Source organism: Macaca fascicularis, chromosome 1 (genome assembly GCF_037993035.2).
Source record: "Macaca fascicularis isolate 582-1 chromosome 1, T2T-MFA8v1.1".
Taxonomy (NCBI): Eukaryota; Metazoa; Chordata; class Mammalia; order Primates; family Cercopithecidae; genus Macaca; species Macaca fascicularis.
The window spans coordinates 173,658,941-173,675,832 of NC_088375.1; the positions used below are offsets into that span (position 1 = coordinate 173,658,941).

At 47.0% G+C, this 16,892-nt stretch overlaps 2 protein-coding genes and 1 long non-coding RNA gene across 7 annotated transcripts in view; 2 read left to right on the top strand and 1 right to left on the bottom strand.

Annotated features, from left to right (window-relative positions):
- Window positions 1–16,892, bottom strand: part of NFIA (nuclear factor I A) — a 607,688-nt gene that overhangs the window by 403,244 nt on the left and 187,552 nt on the right. The window lies entirely within an intron of this gene.
- The window catches only part of LOC107127321 (uncharacterized), a 415,876-nt gene that overhangs the window by 26,048 nt on the left and 372,936 nt on the right, over window positions 1–16,892 (top strand). The window lies entirely within an intron of this gene.
- On the top strand, window positions 431–7,224 carry LOC141409351 (uncharacterized). The gene is made up of 3 exons (XM_074028413.1): window positions 431–662; window positions 2,040–2,181; window positions 5,137–7,224. Exon 3 carries the CDS (start codon window positions 6,034–6,036, stop codon window positions 7,222–7,224), a length of 1,191 nt encoding a protein of 396 aa, XP_073884514.1. The 5' UTR covers window positions 431–662; window positions 2,040–2,181; window positions 5,137–6,033.

Consider the following 16,892-nt stretch of genomic DNA (forward strand, 5'->3'; position numbering starts at 1 on the left):
TCAAAATTAGCGGCTCCGAGGACATTTTTGCCGCAGTGCACGTCCGCCGTAACCACCGAGCACTCGGGTGAATAATGGAAGTACAGTGCGGAGACAATCAAGTTGATTTATCACGCAAAATAATTCACTGCTTCAGTCCAGTTCTTGGTCCTGTCACTTTAAATCACAAACGCGCGCATACACAGATCCATAGGCGCCCACACATGCACGGTACACGTGTGTGTGAGTGTGTGTGTGTGCACGTGTATGCGCGCGCGCGTCAGAGCCAAGTGGAATGATTCCAGATTGCTTCACGTATATGAAGTGGGGGAAAGAGCCCGTCACCCCAACCCCCTACCCCAACCTTTTGCAGCCTGGACAAGTGGTCTGTAATGCAGCTTGGCGCAAAATAAAGTCTGAACAAAACTAGACTGTGAGACTAGCACGTCCTAGAGTGGAATTGACTGAGGTTAACGCAGAGTCTGTAAAGACTCTACAGACTCGGATCATTTGCAGGCAAACTAAAATTCCCTTTTTTAAAAAAGAAAAAAGTCATTAATTGGGTTCCGATCTAAAATACTGCTCTTAAAATGCGCTCACATGTTGAAGACTCTGAGTTTGCAAGTTCTCGAGTAAACATCTGGCGAAGACATTCCAGGAACACATCTGAAAGGAAGAAAGGAGTAAGACAGCCCCTTCTTTATGTATCTTGGGCCAAAAAAGGGTTGCTAAAACTTTTTTAAAGTGTGCTTTTAGTCTGAATACTTTTTATCAACTCTAAGGAGCAGTGTGGTTTGGGGGAAGTAGACTAAACTGAGTGAATTGGAAATACGGAGTCCTGGCTTCCTTGTAAGCTCCGGCAAGTCTTTCTTTTTCTATGTCCGCCCTCCCCCCCTCCCCGCCCCCGCCCTTTCCTCATCTGTATAATTGCAGAGGGTAAATGATGTGGTTTCTAAAGTCTTTTTTTTGCACAGACAATCCGTGATTCTATCTAAGAGGAAATAATGATGGGGGAGGGGGTTAATGTGGAGAGAAAAAGAGGTCACATTCCTCAGGTGGCATCTGTTTGAACTGAAGGTGATGAAAGTGGTGAGTCCAGTATGCATGAGTCCTTAATAATCAAGATTGTCTGTATTAACAGCTGTTATTGTCCTAGCTCTGCAGTACATATAGCATATGAGTGCTCTTTGAGAATGACAATTTAATCATATATTTTCTGGGGGAGGCGAAAAAGACCATTTTCAAGGATCAGCCAAAAGGATACAGGGATTGGAACAATTTTCAATGTTGTTGTTTATTTATGATCTGTATATAAAATGCATTGAATCACTTGGATAGTTTATGGAAAGTAACTTTTCAGTGGATGAGAGTTCTTCTGTGCCAGGTTGGCTGTCTAGATGGACCAAATTAATGGGATTAATTACTTCCTGTCTACTTTTTCAGAAAACCGCTCCAAGCAGGATCACATGCAGGGATCACTGTTCAAAACCCCTCTTATCTGTGTAGTCAGTGGTCAAGAGCACAGGTGTTGCAGCCAAACCACTAGCTAGTTTTAACATGCACTGGCTAAGTAATAGTAGGCAAATTACTTAGTTTATTTGTGCCTCAGTTTCCTACATTTATTAAATGGAGATTAAAACAGCAACTAATTCATAGGGCTGTTGTCAGAATTAAATGAGTTATCATATTAAAGTGCTTAGAGCAGAGCATGGCACGTGTAGCAAACAGCTCAATGAATCTTAGAGGTTATTATTACTCCAATGTAAACACAGGGAAAGCAAGGTCAGATATAATAGGGGGATCTTTGAACTGCTCCTGGATTTCCACTAAGGCCTCTAAGCAGTTTATTTTATCTGGCTTTTATGATGTCAGTGTGAAGCAAAGAGCTCAGCAGTCTTTATTATTATTAAGAATAGGCCAGAACATTCCCTACCAACTCTGTTCCCATACATGGAATGCTTAAGGAACTATGGAGAATTCTCCACTTGACCAGATCAATGCAAATATGTAATGTTGGTTGTATATGTTAACTGCATACTTATTAATGTGTGATTATTCAGGTGGGAGGAAGCCAAGGTTTCCTTTGGAGAGAAGTTTCCAAGCCATGTTCCTGTTGCGATGCTTTCTTTCCTACACAACTTGTTACCTCAGGCCTAGTCTGTCACTGAATTATGAAGAAGTATAAACAATCCCAGGTCTCAGGTATGCTCCCTTTGTGTCATTATTAGTTTAAACTGAAAGAAGGATATCCTGAATTTCTCTTTCTCTTAAGGACCCCCAGAGTGCTCACTTGAACGAGGCTTTAGGAAGGGTCAAAGGAATGAAATGCTTAAGGGAGCAATTCTGCTAGTGTTTGCAATTTGGGATTGGAGGCAAGCTGCAGTTAAGCTTTATAGAGGAAGTAGAGATTAGGTGTTTCCAGAACAAGGTAGGCGCTGGCAGGCTGAGGTCATTGCTTGTTGGAAAGAAATGCCCCACTTCTTTCCTCCTTGCACTCTGCGAAGCCCCAGGTGCAGTAACTGTTTTACCAGGGGACGGCAGAGAGACCGCCCTGTCGAGGGCAGGCAGGCCTGGGACACCCAGTGTGGCATGGGACGCCAAGTTTAGTGGGTTGCAGCCCCCGGGGGTAAAGTTCTCCATTAGTAGAAAGCATCTTGCTGAGAGCGTCGGGAGAAAAATTCATTCATTCCAAGTGATGGCGTAAGCGTAGGACTCCGCTTGATCAATCTTACACAATTTTCAAAATAATGAATAAAAATAGAAGAGGGTGTGCTACCTTCTTCTCCACCCGCCTGTCTCCCCTTGCACGCTTGTGGGGTCAGGGTGAGGCTTTAGCAGGCAAGAACTCCCCACCCCATCTTCTCTATCACACTCGCACACACCCCTTCGAAAGAGGCGCTGTAAGTATCAGAAGGGAAATCTAAGGTACTCATACTTCAAATAATTTCGGGAGCCCAGTGTGGGAGATCTGGAGGGTTTCATTTCTCGTCTGCAGCAACCTGGCACCCAGAAGTCGCGGGCGCTTGGCCTCGGAGCTCATCCCGAGACCTCCTGCGTCCGGGTGGGGACTCGGTGATTACTGTCCCTGGTGGCCCGCGGACATCCCCAGTTTCAGAGCTTTTAGGGGAATTTGAGAGTAAATAAATTCAATTCTGCTCTCCATCGCCACCCACCCGGACCACGGGGGTCTCCCACTGCAGGCCCCAAGAGGGACTGGAGTGAGGGCGGGTGCAGGAACCGAGCCTCAGGCTCAGGAGCTGCTCGGCAAGGTCACGACCGCGAGGCTGCTGGAGGAGACTGTGGAACGCTGCAGCCGGGCGCCGCCCTCTGGTTCGGTGGCTGACCCCGCGCCGCGCCCCCTTCTCTGTCGCCCGCCTGGCGCATCCCAAGGGGAAGGAGGAGGCGACGCAGCAGAACCGATCCTTACTTTCATAGTGGCAGTTGAAACCCGCCGGGCTCCTGGGCGAGTTGTCCTGGATCACATGCCCAACACAACTGAACTTTAAATAAAGGAGTTTCCTGCGCTGCCTCCTCTCCGTAACGGCGACCTGTGAGAAACCTTTGTCGCCTTCCCTTTGCGTCTTTGAGCCCCGGGAACCTAGCCCGGACGGCCTCGTTCTCCACATTAATTCGTGGTCCACCAGCTCAGCAGCCAGTCCTCTCAGCTTGTTCTGGGGTGGCTTATAATGAAGGTAGCAACTTCAATGCTTCCTCTCCCCCCTTTTGGAGGGAGGATTATGTGAATTTAAAATCTCCTAGGCGTTCAAAACCAAAACCAAAACCAACCAAACAAAAACAAAACAAACATAAACCAAAAACAACAACAGCAACAAAAATACTGTCTTCACTTAAGTGGATAGCGGAGTCAATCCAAGCCTTCTTTGGGCCAGTCTTGCTCAGACAGTGGAGTTCCTGAATCTTTCAGGAAAACAGAGCCCCTTTCACCCGCTTCTGGAGGGGGACTTAATAAGACTGCAATATATTACCATGTTTAAAACGTTTTGCAGAAGCAAGATTTCCTAAAAACGACCTACCAGCGATGCACGGGAAAGCAAATCCGCTTACAGAGAGGGCCCGATCTGGAGGAAGAGGGGAAGGCAGGACCCAGCCCCAACTAAAACCCAGTACTTTCCAATTTTTGAAACATAGCACTCAATGCTGTGCGGCTATAGGATGGAGGGGTGACGGCCCCTGGAGCTGACAGGTTGCAGACCTTCCGGGCTGTTCTTTACTGCTTACTGCAAGTCTTCAGACTTCTTTTGGAGTAACGGTTCCCTCCAGCACCCAGAATTAAGTACTCCTCTTTTGTGTTTTGTGGGCATGTGTTTGCATCCTTAGTCAAGCTTATTCCCGCACTTGAAGTGGATAGTTCTTGTTCTTTAACTGGCAGTGAGTGGCCCCAGAGTGGGAATGTTAATGCCAGTGCAGACTAAGGTGTGTGTTTGTGCCTGGTTTGTTGTCTCGGGGAAACCACCACCTTAATTACTTTGTGCTCAAGGTACCAGTGTTTTTAAAGTGAACTCAAGAGAAAAACTGCAGAGTTTGCAAGTTTTGTGATTCCTCAAGCCAGGAGAGCCTGCGAAGGTCTTGGATCCCGGTATCTCTGGGGCGAAAATAAGAGTATATTGTGGAGAAAGCATAGCCTTCCAGCTTCATGAGGATAAGGCTGCTTTCTGTAAACCTTCGAACCACAGTGCACCAAGCCTCTACCCTCAACCCCTCTTCGAGAACAGAAATGCACTCCAAGCATTTCTGGTCCTCTTGAGGTTACCATGCCATTATGTGGCACCACCTGAAACTATCTCTTTGAATATTGATTACAACTTTTACAAAGTTTCTTGCCCTTTTCGCACCCTGAAAAGTTGTACTTGTCCTACGTGTAATGCAAGCTTGCCTCTGAGCCTTTGACATGCTGTCAACCCCGGAATAGGAAGTATTCTAAAGGTTACATTTTAGTTTTAAGGGATAAAAATGTTGCTTTCATCCTGTTTACCGAGGGTGCCCAGTACCAAGTGGGCAAAGTGGTAGGAAATGCGGTCTCTGGGCTTTGCTAGTGTCGGGAGGATAGTTCCGGCATATTAGTCCCTGTCTGCTTAAATGCCGACGTTAGGTACCCGGGATGTCCTGCGACTGAGCCCTGTTACTCTTACTCATCAGGTCCCGGCTCCAGCGCTGGAAACGCTGCGCACACCTGCCGATTTTAAAGCAGCAAATTGAATTCAGGCCATCGGGACCGGGAGGGCCCGCTTTTCCTCTGGGGCTACAGCATGAAGCAAGTGCCTAGAACTTCACAAAAGGGAAAAAAACATTTTGCTTAAATCTGTTTCTTCTTAGGACGCACTTAGAGACCAGGCCCGCCAATATTCCAGTTAGAGTTAACGCTACCAGAAATGTGCAGTGCTTTAGGATTTCAACTTGGGACTCGTTGAAGACCAGAATATTACAGTTAATCTCGCCTTTCTCTTTTTGTTTCCAACGCCCTATTTTCCCTTCAGTGTCTTTCCTCTTCGGTGTCCCTACCTCCTGAAATATAAAAGTTTAATAAAAACACCACCCTATTTTACTTTTTAAAATAAAAGTTGACACTAAATTTGAGAGCTAGTGTTGCAACTAAGCTCTTCGGAAGTTTACCCATCTGTTCCCCAAACCTTTGCTGCCTGTAATGTCAACCACGATTGCTTCTTAAAATTCACTAAAATAAGTCTTTCAGTAAGTTTGAGAAAGTGTAATAAATGCTAATGGCGGGGGGGGGGGGACTCCCAACTCTGATGGATTTTACTTTCTCGGATCAAGGAACAGGACTCCAAGCAAGAGAATAAACTTTATGTAGTTTATTTTTAAACTATTCTATTTTCAGTAGCGATTTTTCTTCCTTAGCTAAATTACTCAGCTTTGCTCAGTTCCACTTTTACCTTTCCCCACACGTCCTCACTGACTCACTCAGCAATTGTCACCGAGTGAGACCCTAGGTAGTGGGAAGGAGGCCCCCATAGATATGCTCCCCGGCTAAAGGGCTCAACTGAAGACCTGAGAAAATATCTTCAGAAACTATAAATGGAGCAAATCATTTTTCTAATTCACTCAAGAGCTTCCACGGGAAGGACTCTGGAGGATGAGTGGCCTAATGCGGTGCTAATGAAAAGCCGCGGCTCTCCGGCCAAGCGCGGGACCGCGTCCGCGGCGGAGCGGCCCTGGCTGGCGACGGCCGCGCATTCCCTCCCCACCTGTCCGAGGTGGCACAGCGGCCGTGGCGACTCCGGACGCCGCCGGGGCCACTCTCCGGTGCGTCGTCGTGCGACCCCGAACGTCCCCTTCCTCGCCCCCCCACCCCCACCGGCGCGGGCCCTCCTCCCGCTCTTCCACTTCCTCACCCTCCCCGGGGCTCTGTGTGGGGGGCTAGGAGGTGACAGGGGACGCTTCCCCGGTCGCGACTCCCGGTTCTCCGCGGCCTCTCGCCCGGGTGGGTTGGGGTTAAAATCCGGGAGTTCAGCTCTGCGGCGAAATCTCACGTTCCCAGGGAGGGGCCGGAGGGAAGGAAGACCCCGCGGGGAGCGCGCCGGCCAGAGCCGCCCCCGCCCCGCGCGGCCGCTGTCCCGTGGGGAGGATGAAAGCGCAGGGCTCGGGCGGGGCCGCGGCGGCTCCAAGGGGCGGCGAGTGCGGGGCGGGGGCTGCGGCGCTCGCGGTGACCGGGCCCCCCTTCCCAAGCCGCGGCTCCTGGCCCTGCAGGTGCACCCCCAGCCCCCTTTTAGGCCCCTCCGTGGAAACCGCCTTCCGGCCCAAGTTCTATCCTTTGAGGCTTTGAACCAGGCCTTTCAGAAGTTTTTAAAGCTGCCCCGCCCCGCCGGCACTCACGGGGGTCACAGTCCCCCATCCCTCCACCCCCGCTACAGCTGCCAGCGAAGCGGGTGCCGGGAGGAAGCGGAGTGGGGGCAAGCGGGCCGGCCCGTGGGTCGGGGACCGAAGCGCCGCCCCGGAGCGCCAGGCTCGGCCCCAGCGCTTGGAGATCGCGCCGCGCAGCCCGACCTCGGAGGAAGCGCGGGCCAGTCAGCCCCGGGAGAGGGGAGGGCAGGGGGGTTGGAAGAGCTCCCGGGGAGGGGGGCACGTCCCCATCACCGAGGTTCCTGCGCTGAGTTCAAGCCAGGGGACAACTTAAATTGGCCTTCAGGGGAGGCAGCTGGTGACCCGTGTCCTTGCCCTCCAAGTTCCCCTGAGCGAAGCAGAGCGCCACCTACAGTCGAGCTCTAGATAGCAGGAGGGAGAAAGAGACGCGCCTGCAGAGTAATGTGGCCCCGTCCCAGCAAGCCCAGCAAAGCCTGTTGTGTCCACAGCCCCCTCTCAGCTGCTGAGCCTGTCCAGAGTTATAGGTCGTTGGCAACACCAAGAGCCCTGAGGGCACTCAGCATGTGCTTTTGGGGAGTGGAGAACTGGGTGTTAATTTCAGGAACTGGGGGATTCCAGTACTAAAGAAGTAGCAGCTCTGATTGGACAGGCAAGTTGTACCCTGACAATTTTGGCTGCACTTTGACTCCAATATCTCAACTCCAGGCCATTTTCATGGGATGCACTACGTTTCCTTGAGAATAGCTGTGTAGTCTTGGGCAAGTTACTTTATCTCCCTGAGTCTCTATTTCCTCTTTCCTCAAAAGAGGGAATAGCGGTACCTGTCTGATAGAGTCATTGTGAGAATTTAAAGAGATGATGTAGCTAAGAAGCTGTAGGTGACTTCTAAGGAACTTTCACCTATTTCTTTTTTAAAAATTGTTTTTATTTGTTTGTTTGTTTGTTTATTTATTTATTTATTTTCAGTCGGAGTCTTTCTGTCGCCCAGGCTGGAGTGCAATATCGCGGTCACGGCTCACTGTAACCTCTGCCTCCCGGGCTCAAACAATTCTCCTGCCTCAGCCTCCTGAGTAGCTGGAACTACAGGTATGCGCCACCACGCCCGGCTAATTTTTTGTATTTTTTAGTAGAGACGGAGTTTCACATGTTGATGGCCAGACTGGTCTCGATCTCCTGATCTCAGGTGATCTGCCCACCTCCACCTCCCAAAGTGCTGGGATTACTGGGATTACAGGCCTGAGCCACCGCACCCAGCCAACTTTCACCTATTTCTAATGTGAAAACCCATCTTTTATTCTAAGAAATCTAACTTGTAAGACTGTTTAGCTTCTTTCTGTTCCTTGAAGATTAGGGCCTTAGAAGAAGGTGGAGAGTGCTAAGAGGTTTCAGTGTTTGAGTAGGAAACAGGATGGGTTACTGGGAGTTTTGATAGCTAGCTTATCTCCTCATAGACAACGGCTGTAGGCCGGGTGCTGTGGCTCACATCTGTAATCCCAGCTCTTTGGAAGGCCGAGGTGGGCGGATCACCTGAGGTCAGGAGTTCGAGACCAGCCTGGCCAACATGACGAAACCCCATCTCTACTAAAAATACAGAAATTACCTGGGCGTGGTGGTACATCTGTAATCCCAGCTTCTTGGTAGTCTGAAGTAGGAGAATCGCTTGAACCTGGGAGATGGAGGTTGCAGTGAGCCGAGATCACACCACTGCACTCCAACCTGGGTAGCAGAGCGCTCAAAGAGAGAGAGAGAGAGAAAAAAAAAAAAAGACCATGGCTGTGTGGTGGCTCAGGCCTGTAATCCCAGTGTTTGGGAGGCTGAGGTGCGTGGGTCACTTGAGCCCAGAAGCTTGAGACCAGCCTGAGCAACATGGGGGAAACCCATTACTCCAAAAAAAGAAAAAAAAAAAAAAAAGCTGGGAATGGTGGCCCGTGCCTGTAATCCTAGCTACTTCGACCGTCAAGACAGAGGGATGGCTTGAGCCTGGGAGGCTAAGGTTGCATTGAGCTGAAATGGCACCACTGCACTCCAGCCTGGGCGACAAGCTAGACCTGTCTCAAAAACAACAACAACAAAACAAACCAAAAAACCAAACAACATCTTATATTTGTGGATGACTTACTATTACTATTTACTATTTTTATTATCATTTGCCTCTATTAAATGATTTGTTAATTATCATTTAATTTTCACAATCTCATATGGTATACATTATCCCTATTTATTTATTTATTTATTTATTTAAAGACAGGGTCACTCTCTGTCACCCAGGCTGGGGTGCAGTGGCACAATCATAGCTCACTGCAGCCTCAAACTCCTGGGCTCAAGGGATCCTCCTGCCTTGGCCTCCCAAAGTGCTGGGATTACGGGCATGAGCCACTGCGTCTGGCCCATTATCCCAATTTTAAAGATGAGGAAACAAAGACATGGGGATGCAAGCCATAGTTGCTATATATTTTTTCTGCTTTTAAAAATATTTTTTGGCAGGGCGCAGTGACTCACGCCTGTAATCCCATCACTTTGGGAGGCCGAGGTGGGTGGATCACCTGAGGTCAGGAGTTCGAGACCTGCCTGGCCAACATGGTGAAACCCTGTCTCTACTGAAATACAAAAATTAGCTGGGTGTGGTGCCAGGCACTGTAATCTCAGCTACTTGGGAGGCTGAAGCAGAAGAATTGCTTGAACCCAGGCGGTGGAGGTTGCAGTAAGCCATCATTGTGCCACTGCACTCTAGCCTGGGTGACAGAGCCAGATTCTAGAGTAAAAAAAAAATTTTTTTTCACAATCTCATATGGTATACATTATCCCTATTTATTTATTTATTTATTTATTTAAAGACAGGGTCACTCTCTGTCTTTAAAAAAATTTTAATTTAAAAAAAATTTTTTTTTTTTTTTTTAACTCTAGGAGCCCTAGATCGATATTTCAGAATCTACTTTTTTTTTTTTCTTTTGGAGTTGTGGTCTCGCTATGTTGCCCAGGCTGGAGTGCAGTGGCTGTTCACAGATGCAGTGATAGCATACTTGTAGCCTTAAACTCCTGGTCTCAAGGGATCCTCCTCCCTCAGTCTCCTGAGTAGCTGGTACTGAAGACTCAAGCTAACATGTCCAGTCAGAATCTAACTTTAACATTAATCTCCCTTTAAGTACCTACTCCGTGCTAGATTACTAGATTAGGAATTTTAAATATCAGGTATCATAGAATTCTCACAACACCTTTGTGAAATAGGACTAACTTCTGTCATCACAGAAGAGGAACAGAGGTTCAGGGAGATCAAGCGAGTCACTTAAAGTTTCATAGAGAAGTGGCAGAGCCAGGTTATGGAGAGCCCAGATCTCCCAGAACACACCCAGGTGTCTTCCACTGCATTACAATTTGAGAACACACCAACTGGCTTTAGGGTACTTAAAAAAGTTATCAAGAAAGATCAGGCAGAAGGGTGGCTGCCTCGGTAGTTTTGCTACGCTGAAGATGTGGTAACAGATAGTGCTTTCAGCCTCAGTTAATTGTAGATTAAATGTTTCCTAGGAAAATGTTGATGATGGAAGAAGGGAGCAGGGGTGCATTGGAAGAAACCAAAGAACGAGTGAATTTGTAATTTTATAAATATGAATAATTTATATTTTATGACCAAACCAACCAAATGTCATTTTAGTGAATACATTACAATGAAAAGTTTAGTATAATCTAGCTATTGTCAAACCCTGGCATTTAAACTATAGTCATAGTGCTTTGTTGATCTGGTTATGGAAATTATTTACAATAGGTGTTTTTGTACAGCAAATGTTTTTACTGGTCTGCGTCCATGTAATAGGAACATTTTATGATGAAAGGACTGGATTGTTCAGGGAAGCAAATTATACTCCTTTCAGGACTGTTGTTTTGTCATTGTGCAACAATTACTCATTAGCTCCCCTTCTTCTTACTTACCTAAGTAGCAAACCAACCCATTCATCATTCCTAACCAGAAACCTCCTTTCCATCCCCCAGAACAACTGAACTCATCAAAAGGTGTGGAGTTACTGATAGAAGGGTTTGAGTTGGGCATTGGATGTAAAGGTGTGCATTCCGTCTTCTTTCTCCCACTGGGTCCAGCCATGATGCTTCTGCTTGCCAATGCATTATCGTGAGCTCAGACTTTGGCAATTCATCTCCGGTTTCTTTACACTGAGAGTGTTTCTAATAATATAATAGATTTTCATTTTGAAACAGATGCCACAGAGGATTCGTTAGCAGGAAAACCCTACCGTGTAACTAACACTATAAAGTTATCAAATGTAAGGTCAGGTGGTTAGATTGTTAGCTTCTGGGGACCAGTTGGTAATTAGATAAGAGGGCTTTGTGAAGAAAAACCAGTTGAAACCAACACATATTAGTGGAACGTATTTTGTGTATTCTATACTGTTCTAGGTGCTAGCAGAAATATGGAGAAATACAAGAGTATTTCTCCCAACACTTACATTATTAGTTTTAGGGTAAAATTTTCTCCCATTCTCCCGTTTTTCAAGTTCATGCCTTAGTTCTGTTATAATAAAATCATGAGGATAATGTTCAAAGAACGTATGCCCTAGCTCAAGCATTGAGCTGATAAATTTCCTTCCTGAAATTACTACCTTCATTCAAGAATTTCAATGTTCCTCATTTCGTCATCTTCATATAGCTAGGGCGACTTGAGAACAGACTTTAGGGCAGGTAGGAATGACAGCCTATGGCCTCATTTTACACAAGTTGCAATATGTACGCATCTATGAGACAGCAGCGTATTTTGGAGATACCTGTTTTATTCTCTGATTCGTAATTGTGCTTCCATGTCATGGAAACACACATTGGTTGGTGTAAGAGTGTGGACTGGATAGGTATATTTCTGGAAACTTTAGCTACTTCTTTTTGGTACCATTTCCCAACAATGAGCAATCCAGGGCTCTTTTTAGTAAATAAAGGGCAGAGCTGTGATCCAGTCGACAGGTCACTTTGGTTATTTATTTATTTATTTATTTTGACACAGAGTCTTGCTCTGTCACCCAGGCTGGAGTGCAGTGGTGTGATCTCAGCTCACAGCAACCTCCGCCTCCTGGGTTCAAGCAATTATCCTGCCTCACTCAGCCTCCCGAGTAGCTGGGATTACAGGCATGCACCACCATGCCTGGCTAATTTTTGTATTTTTGGTAGAGACGGGATTTCACCATGTTGGCCAGGTTAGTCTCGAACTTCTGACCTCAGGTGATTCACCTGCCTTGGCCTCCCAAAGTGCTGGGATTACAAGTGTGAGCCACCGTGCCAGAACTATAGGTCACTTTGAAACTTATTAGTGTTCTTCATATCACCTTGTTGAATCAGCGCATTGACCTTCCCAAGTCCCAGTCTCAGTACTTTTGAATGTGGGTATCTCCCTGAGTCAATTGCAGGGCACAGGCTGTTCTGTGTAGTTTTAGCTCTGGGAAAGCAGATACTTATTACAATGAAATGACTTTTTACAACAGACAGGAATAAAATTTGCTTAAGAAGCTGAATTGCTGCTCTTGATCATGGGGGATGGAGTGTTCAGTTAGGGCCACTGGTGAGAGTCTAATAAACTCATATTACTTATGATTGACATTAAATGGAGCAGTCTCATGGGCCGGTTACTCAGAAAGTCAATTGCCAGAAGCTTGTAGTAAAAACTCAGTGTTTTCAAATAATTTAGATGCTCCAAAAGATATTAGTATAACATGGACTGCTGAGTGTCCGAGGCAACAGAGCTGACTGAACATAAACAAGATGAGCATAGTCACATATTTATTTGAAGAACTCCTGAAGATGCCCAGAGCATAGGGATGATGGGAACGATTTTGAAATGGTTGAAAGAGAAGGAGGGGTTATATTAATACCAAATGTATTTAGGCCCAAGGACATTGTCTCCTTTAACCCTGTGTAATCCTCACAATACCAAGGCATAATTATCCCCATTTCACGGAGGGAAACAGAGACTCATAGTTACAATTTGTAAGAGGCTTGGATAGGGCTGCTTCTGTGCTAGTCTGGCCCCAAAGCCAGTAGATTATCCTTTAGATTCTGGGCCCCTCAGCCTTCTCAGTCTGGGCTTGATTTACTTGTCCAACTTTATCTTCCAACGCGAATGATTGACTCTTTTTTTTTTGACAACGTCATCTCAAACTTTAGTATCTGTTTTCTAGGCTGAGCTTACTAGAACAACCTCTGAACTGCAATGGACTCACGGAGATGCCCACACACAGATGCTCTGAGACTCCACTGGCCAATTCCAATACCCATCCTTGATTTGTTTACTCAGCCTTGCTGCATCTATTTGGATACTTAATCAAACCAATTTGTCCCTTTTTTGAATTTTTCTCTCGCTAATCAGCTTGCAAGATCCTATTTTCATTCTCAGTAAACGCTGCTGGTGCCTGATTCAGTGCTCCGGACGTTGTTGTCTCTCCAGAAATCCTTGCTGGTTGCTTGTAAGGTACCCACTCTCCCTGCTTCCCTTCCCACCCTCTCCCCCAACAAAAGCTGGTGCAGAAACATCCCAAAAGGGGCCAGGTTCCACGTGCTCCGTCCCCTTCCTCTGTCCCCTTACTGTCACCCACAAGGCCCAAATATAAAAGGCGAAAGGCGCCGTTGCAATCAGAGCCCTAAAACAAAAGGCTCAAGGGGCGACTTAATTGACTCAGCCCCAACCAACTCAAACTTCCCCGTGGTCAGATTGTTCTTTCCCGCCACCACTCCGTCTTCCTGGAAAACGCGTGAGGGGTGTGTGTGTGTGTGTGTGTGTGTGTGTGTGTGTGTGTGTGTTGGGGGGAAATGGGAGAGGGTTGCAATAGTGCCGAAGGTGGAGGCAGGGTGGGGTGCGGGGAGAACGTTTCCCAGGGAACCTGAGAGTCGCAGATCTCGCGGCTGGCGACTCCCAACTCTCCCAAGGAAAGCCGCGGGCTTAGCTCGTTCATCAGTGTCACATTTCAATGGCAGCGCGGCGCGGCCTCGGCCAGGTGCCCGCGCCGGGCCGCGCGCCTTCCCGGCACGGTTCGGCCCGTCGGCGATTCAGACACCACCAACCCACAAAGCCCAGATGAGAGCCCGGGGCTGGGGGAGGCCCGGAAAACCCTGCGCGCCTCTCCTTCCTGCCGCCCCCATTACCCGGGGCTCCTTCGCGGCCTGCAGCCGGGCAGTACAGGTCGAGTTCGGGCCTCGGTGGCTGGAGCCCGGCCGTCCCTGCGCCCCGCTGCGGTCGTGGCTTAGGGGTTCCGTCCTTCCTGCCTTCGAAGGCCAGGGCTCTCCTCGCCCTCCACACTGGTTCCCCCGGGAGCCACTATCTGGGGCCAGGGTAGCCGAGCTTTCTGATCGCAGCCCAGCTCTGCGCGACAGCGGGGCCGCGGACACAGCGTCAGCAGAGCGGCAAGGCACTTTCTAGACTTGGGGATCTTTCGGTTTGCGAACAGGGTGGCGAGTTGAACTCGGTCCCCAGCGCCTCTGCTTTTACCCGGCCGCCGCGAGCCGACACCAGAGGGCGCCGTTTTAATGCGCTTCTGGCAAGGACGCACGCTCCGGGAGAGCCCTGGCGTCGAGGCCGGGCTGGGATCTGGGGACTCGCTGCGGCGCCCTCTCCCCTATGGCGCTCGGCCTGGGATGCAACAGCGAGCCCCGCTTCCTTCTTCGCGAGGGGAGGTTTACTGCAGTGGATCGCGCCCTGGCTTTGCACAGAATGAGGGTACCTTGCAGCCGTCCGGGTGAGGAGGAGTGGCCCCCTACCTGAAGCCGTGCCCCCGCCTAACTGCTAAGGAACGCGTCTGCAGGCGTTGTTCAATTGCGAACGACTCATTAATTTTCCAGCACTTGTGCAGAATACTTTAAAATGGAAAAATGAAGGTCTTCGATGAAAATGAAGCTTGATAGTGTGCACCTGCCACTAATGTACAGTGCACGGCAACTTCCCCTCATTAGAGCGATGTCTTGGGTTGAGAACAAGTCATATAGTGAAAATCACTTCAACACGTGCCTGTTCATATGCATAAACTCCTGTGTACCAGATGGCAAAATATAATGACATCTTAAACAGCTAATTGCATAAACCTTGTAATGCAGATAATTGCTCTACCAAAGTAGGAGTTAATAATTTCCCACTGTATTGCCTGGCTTCAGAGTAATCCTCAAGGAAAGTTGTGACAATTCTAACACACTAAAGTTCACCAAGAGGTAATTAAAACTAGCACTTAAATCATTTGACTTTCAAACCCTTAATTATGATTGGGAAGAACTGCTTTGTGGAAACCCAGAATTTATGGATGGTTATGTGATAACATTTAATGCCTGTATTTCATCGTTTTCTTTAATATATTTTATTCTGGAAAATTATTCCAATAGCAAGAGGTTTCCATTTTGGGGTAAGAGTGGTTAACTTCCACCCGCAGATGGATCTGTTGATTTTTTTCAATTAAACATTTATTATAGAGCCCCTTCTATAATAACTAACTCCAAGCCTTACCATGTACCTGGCATTGTTCTAAGCACTTTACAGGTATTATCTCATTTAATCCTCAAAACAACCATATGAAATGTGTACCACTGTCATCCCCATTCTCCAGATGGAGGAAGCCCAGACATAGAGATGCTAAGTAGTTTGCTCAAAGTTGTCTAGAAGTCATTTTCCCAAACTCCAACGGTCTGACCCCAGAGCTCGTTCTATTTACCACTATGCTCTGCTGTCCCCTGGATTAAACCAGGGCCTTAATACTTTAATAGTTCTAATTATTGTCTAATAATATTTAGAAATAAAACCAAAATAACGTAATTGGAGTATAAAAGTCAGTTGACAGGTAGATGTCTTTGCTGAATTTATCAGTTTATGTCATGATACATTCCAGAAGCAGCTCTCTGCTATTTCCACAGGGTAATTCTACAACAGTGAATACACCAAGAAAAATAAACCTTTGAAACTAAGTTTTTATTGCATCAATACCTAGTTTAGAAGGCATGTTTTTCAAATATTGTATATTCTCATTCATAAGTGAGTATTAAAAATGTGTACACGTAGACATACAGAGTGGAATGATGGACAGTGGATACTCAGAAAGGTGAGAGAGTAAGAGGGAGAGGGGGGTGATAAAAAATTAGTTAATGCATACATGTACATTATTCGAGTGATTGATAGCCTAAATGCCCTGACTTGACCACGTTGCAATCTAGCAAGTAACAAAGTTGCAGCTGGGCACCATGGCTCATGCCCATAATCCCAGCACTTTGGGAGGCCAAGACTAACAGATCAATGAGGCCAAGAGTTTGAGACCAGCCTGGCCATCATGGTGAAACCCCATCTCTACTAAAAATAAAAAATTTAGCCAGACGTGGTGGCAGGCACCTGTAATCCCAGATACTCTGGAGGCTGAGGCAGGAGAATCGCTTGAACCCAGCAGACAGACGTTACAGTGGATGGATATCGTGCCACTGCACTACAGCCTGGGCAGCAGAGTGAGACTCCATCTCAGAAAAACAAAACAAAGCAAAACAAAACAGACAAAAAAGTTGCACACATACAACATAAATTTGTACAAAAAATGAAAAGCATGTGTGGCTTAGTGTTTCTCTTTCTTCATCTTCAAATAAGACTAAAATTAGGCTTCCCAGGGTATACAATAATGAGCATAGAACAAAATACTCTTCATAAAGTACACAGAGAACCATAGCCATAGCCCTCCTTCTCCATATTGATATTATAGAATTTCTCTTTCCTCAGTTTGGGTAGAGGTATGGGGGCATAAAATGAGAGATGCCAGCTACCTCCCTAGTATAGGGGCCATAGCATTGGAAAGCCCATCATTAGAGATTATTTTCTGTGAGTTGAGTGCCATCTCGTTTGTTTTTATGGCTGCATCATATTCCATGTCAATAAACCAACTTTTATACAGACGCCCAGTAGAGGAAATGGTTGGTTGTTTATTGCTAAGCTCCTAAATCCCTCTGGTCTCTGAGCTGATGGCTTATGTTCCTTATTAAGGGAGAAATCAGTCACAATCATGGCCAAAACTAGGACAGAAAACTTTAAAAATCCTTTAAAAATTATTTTAAGGTGGTAAATCTCATTT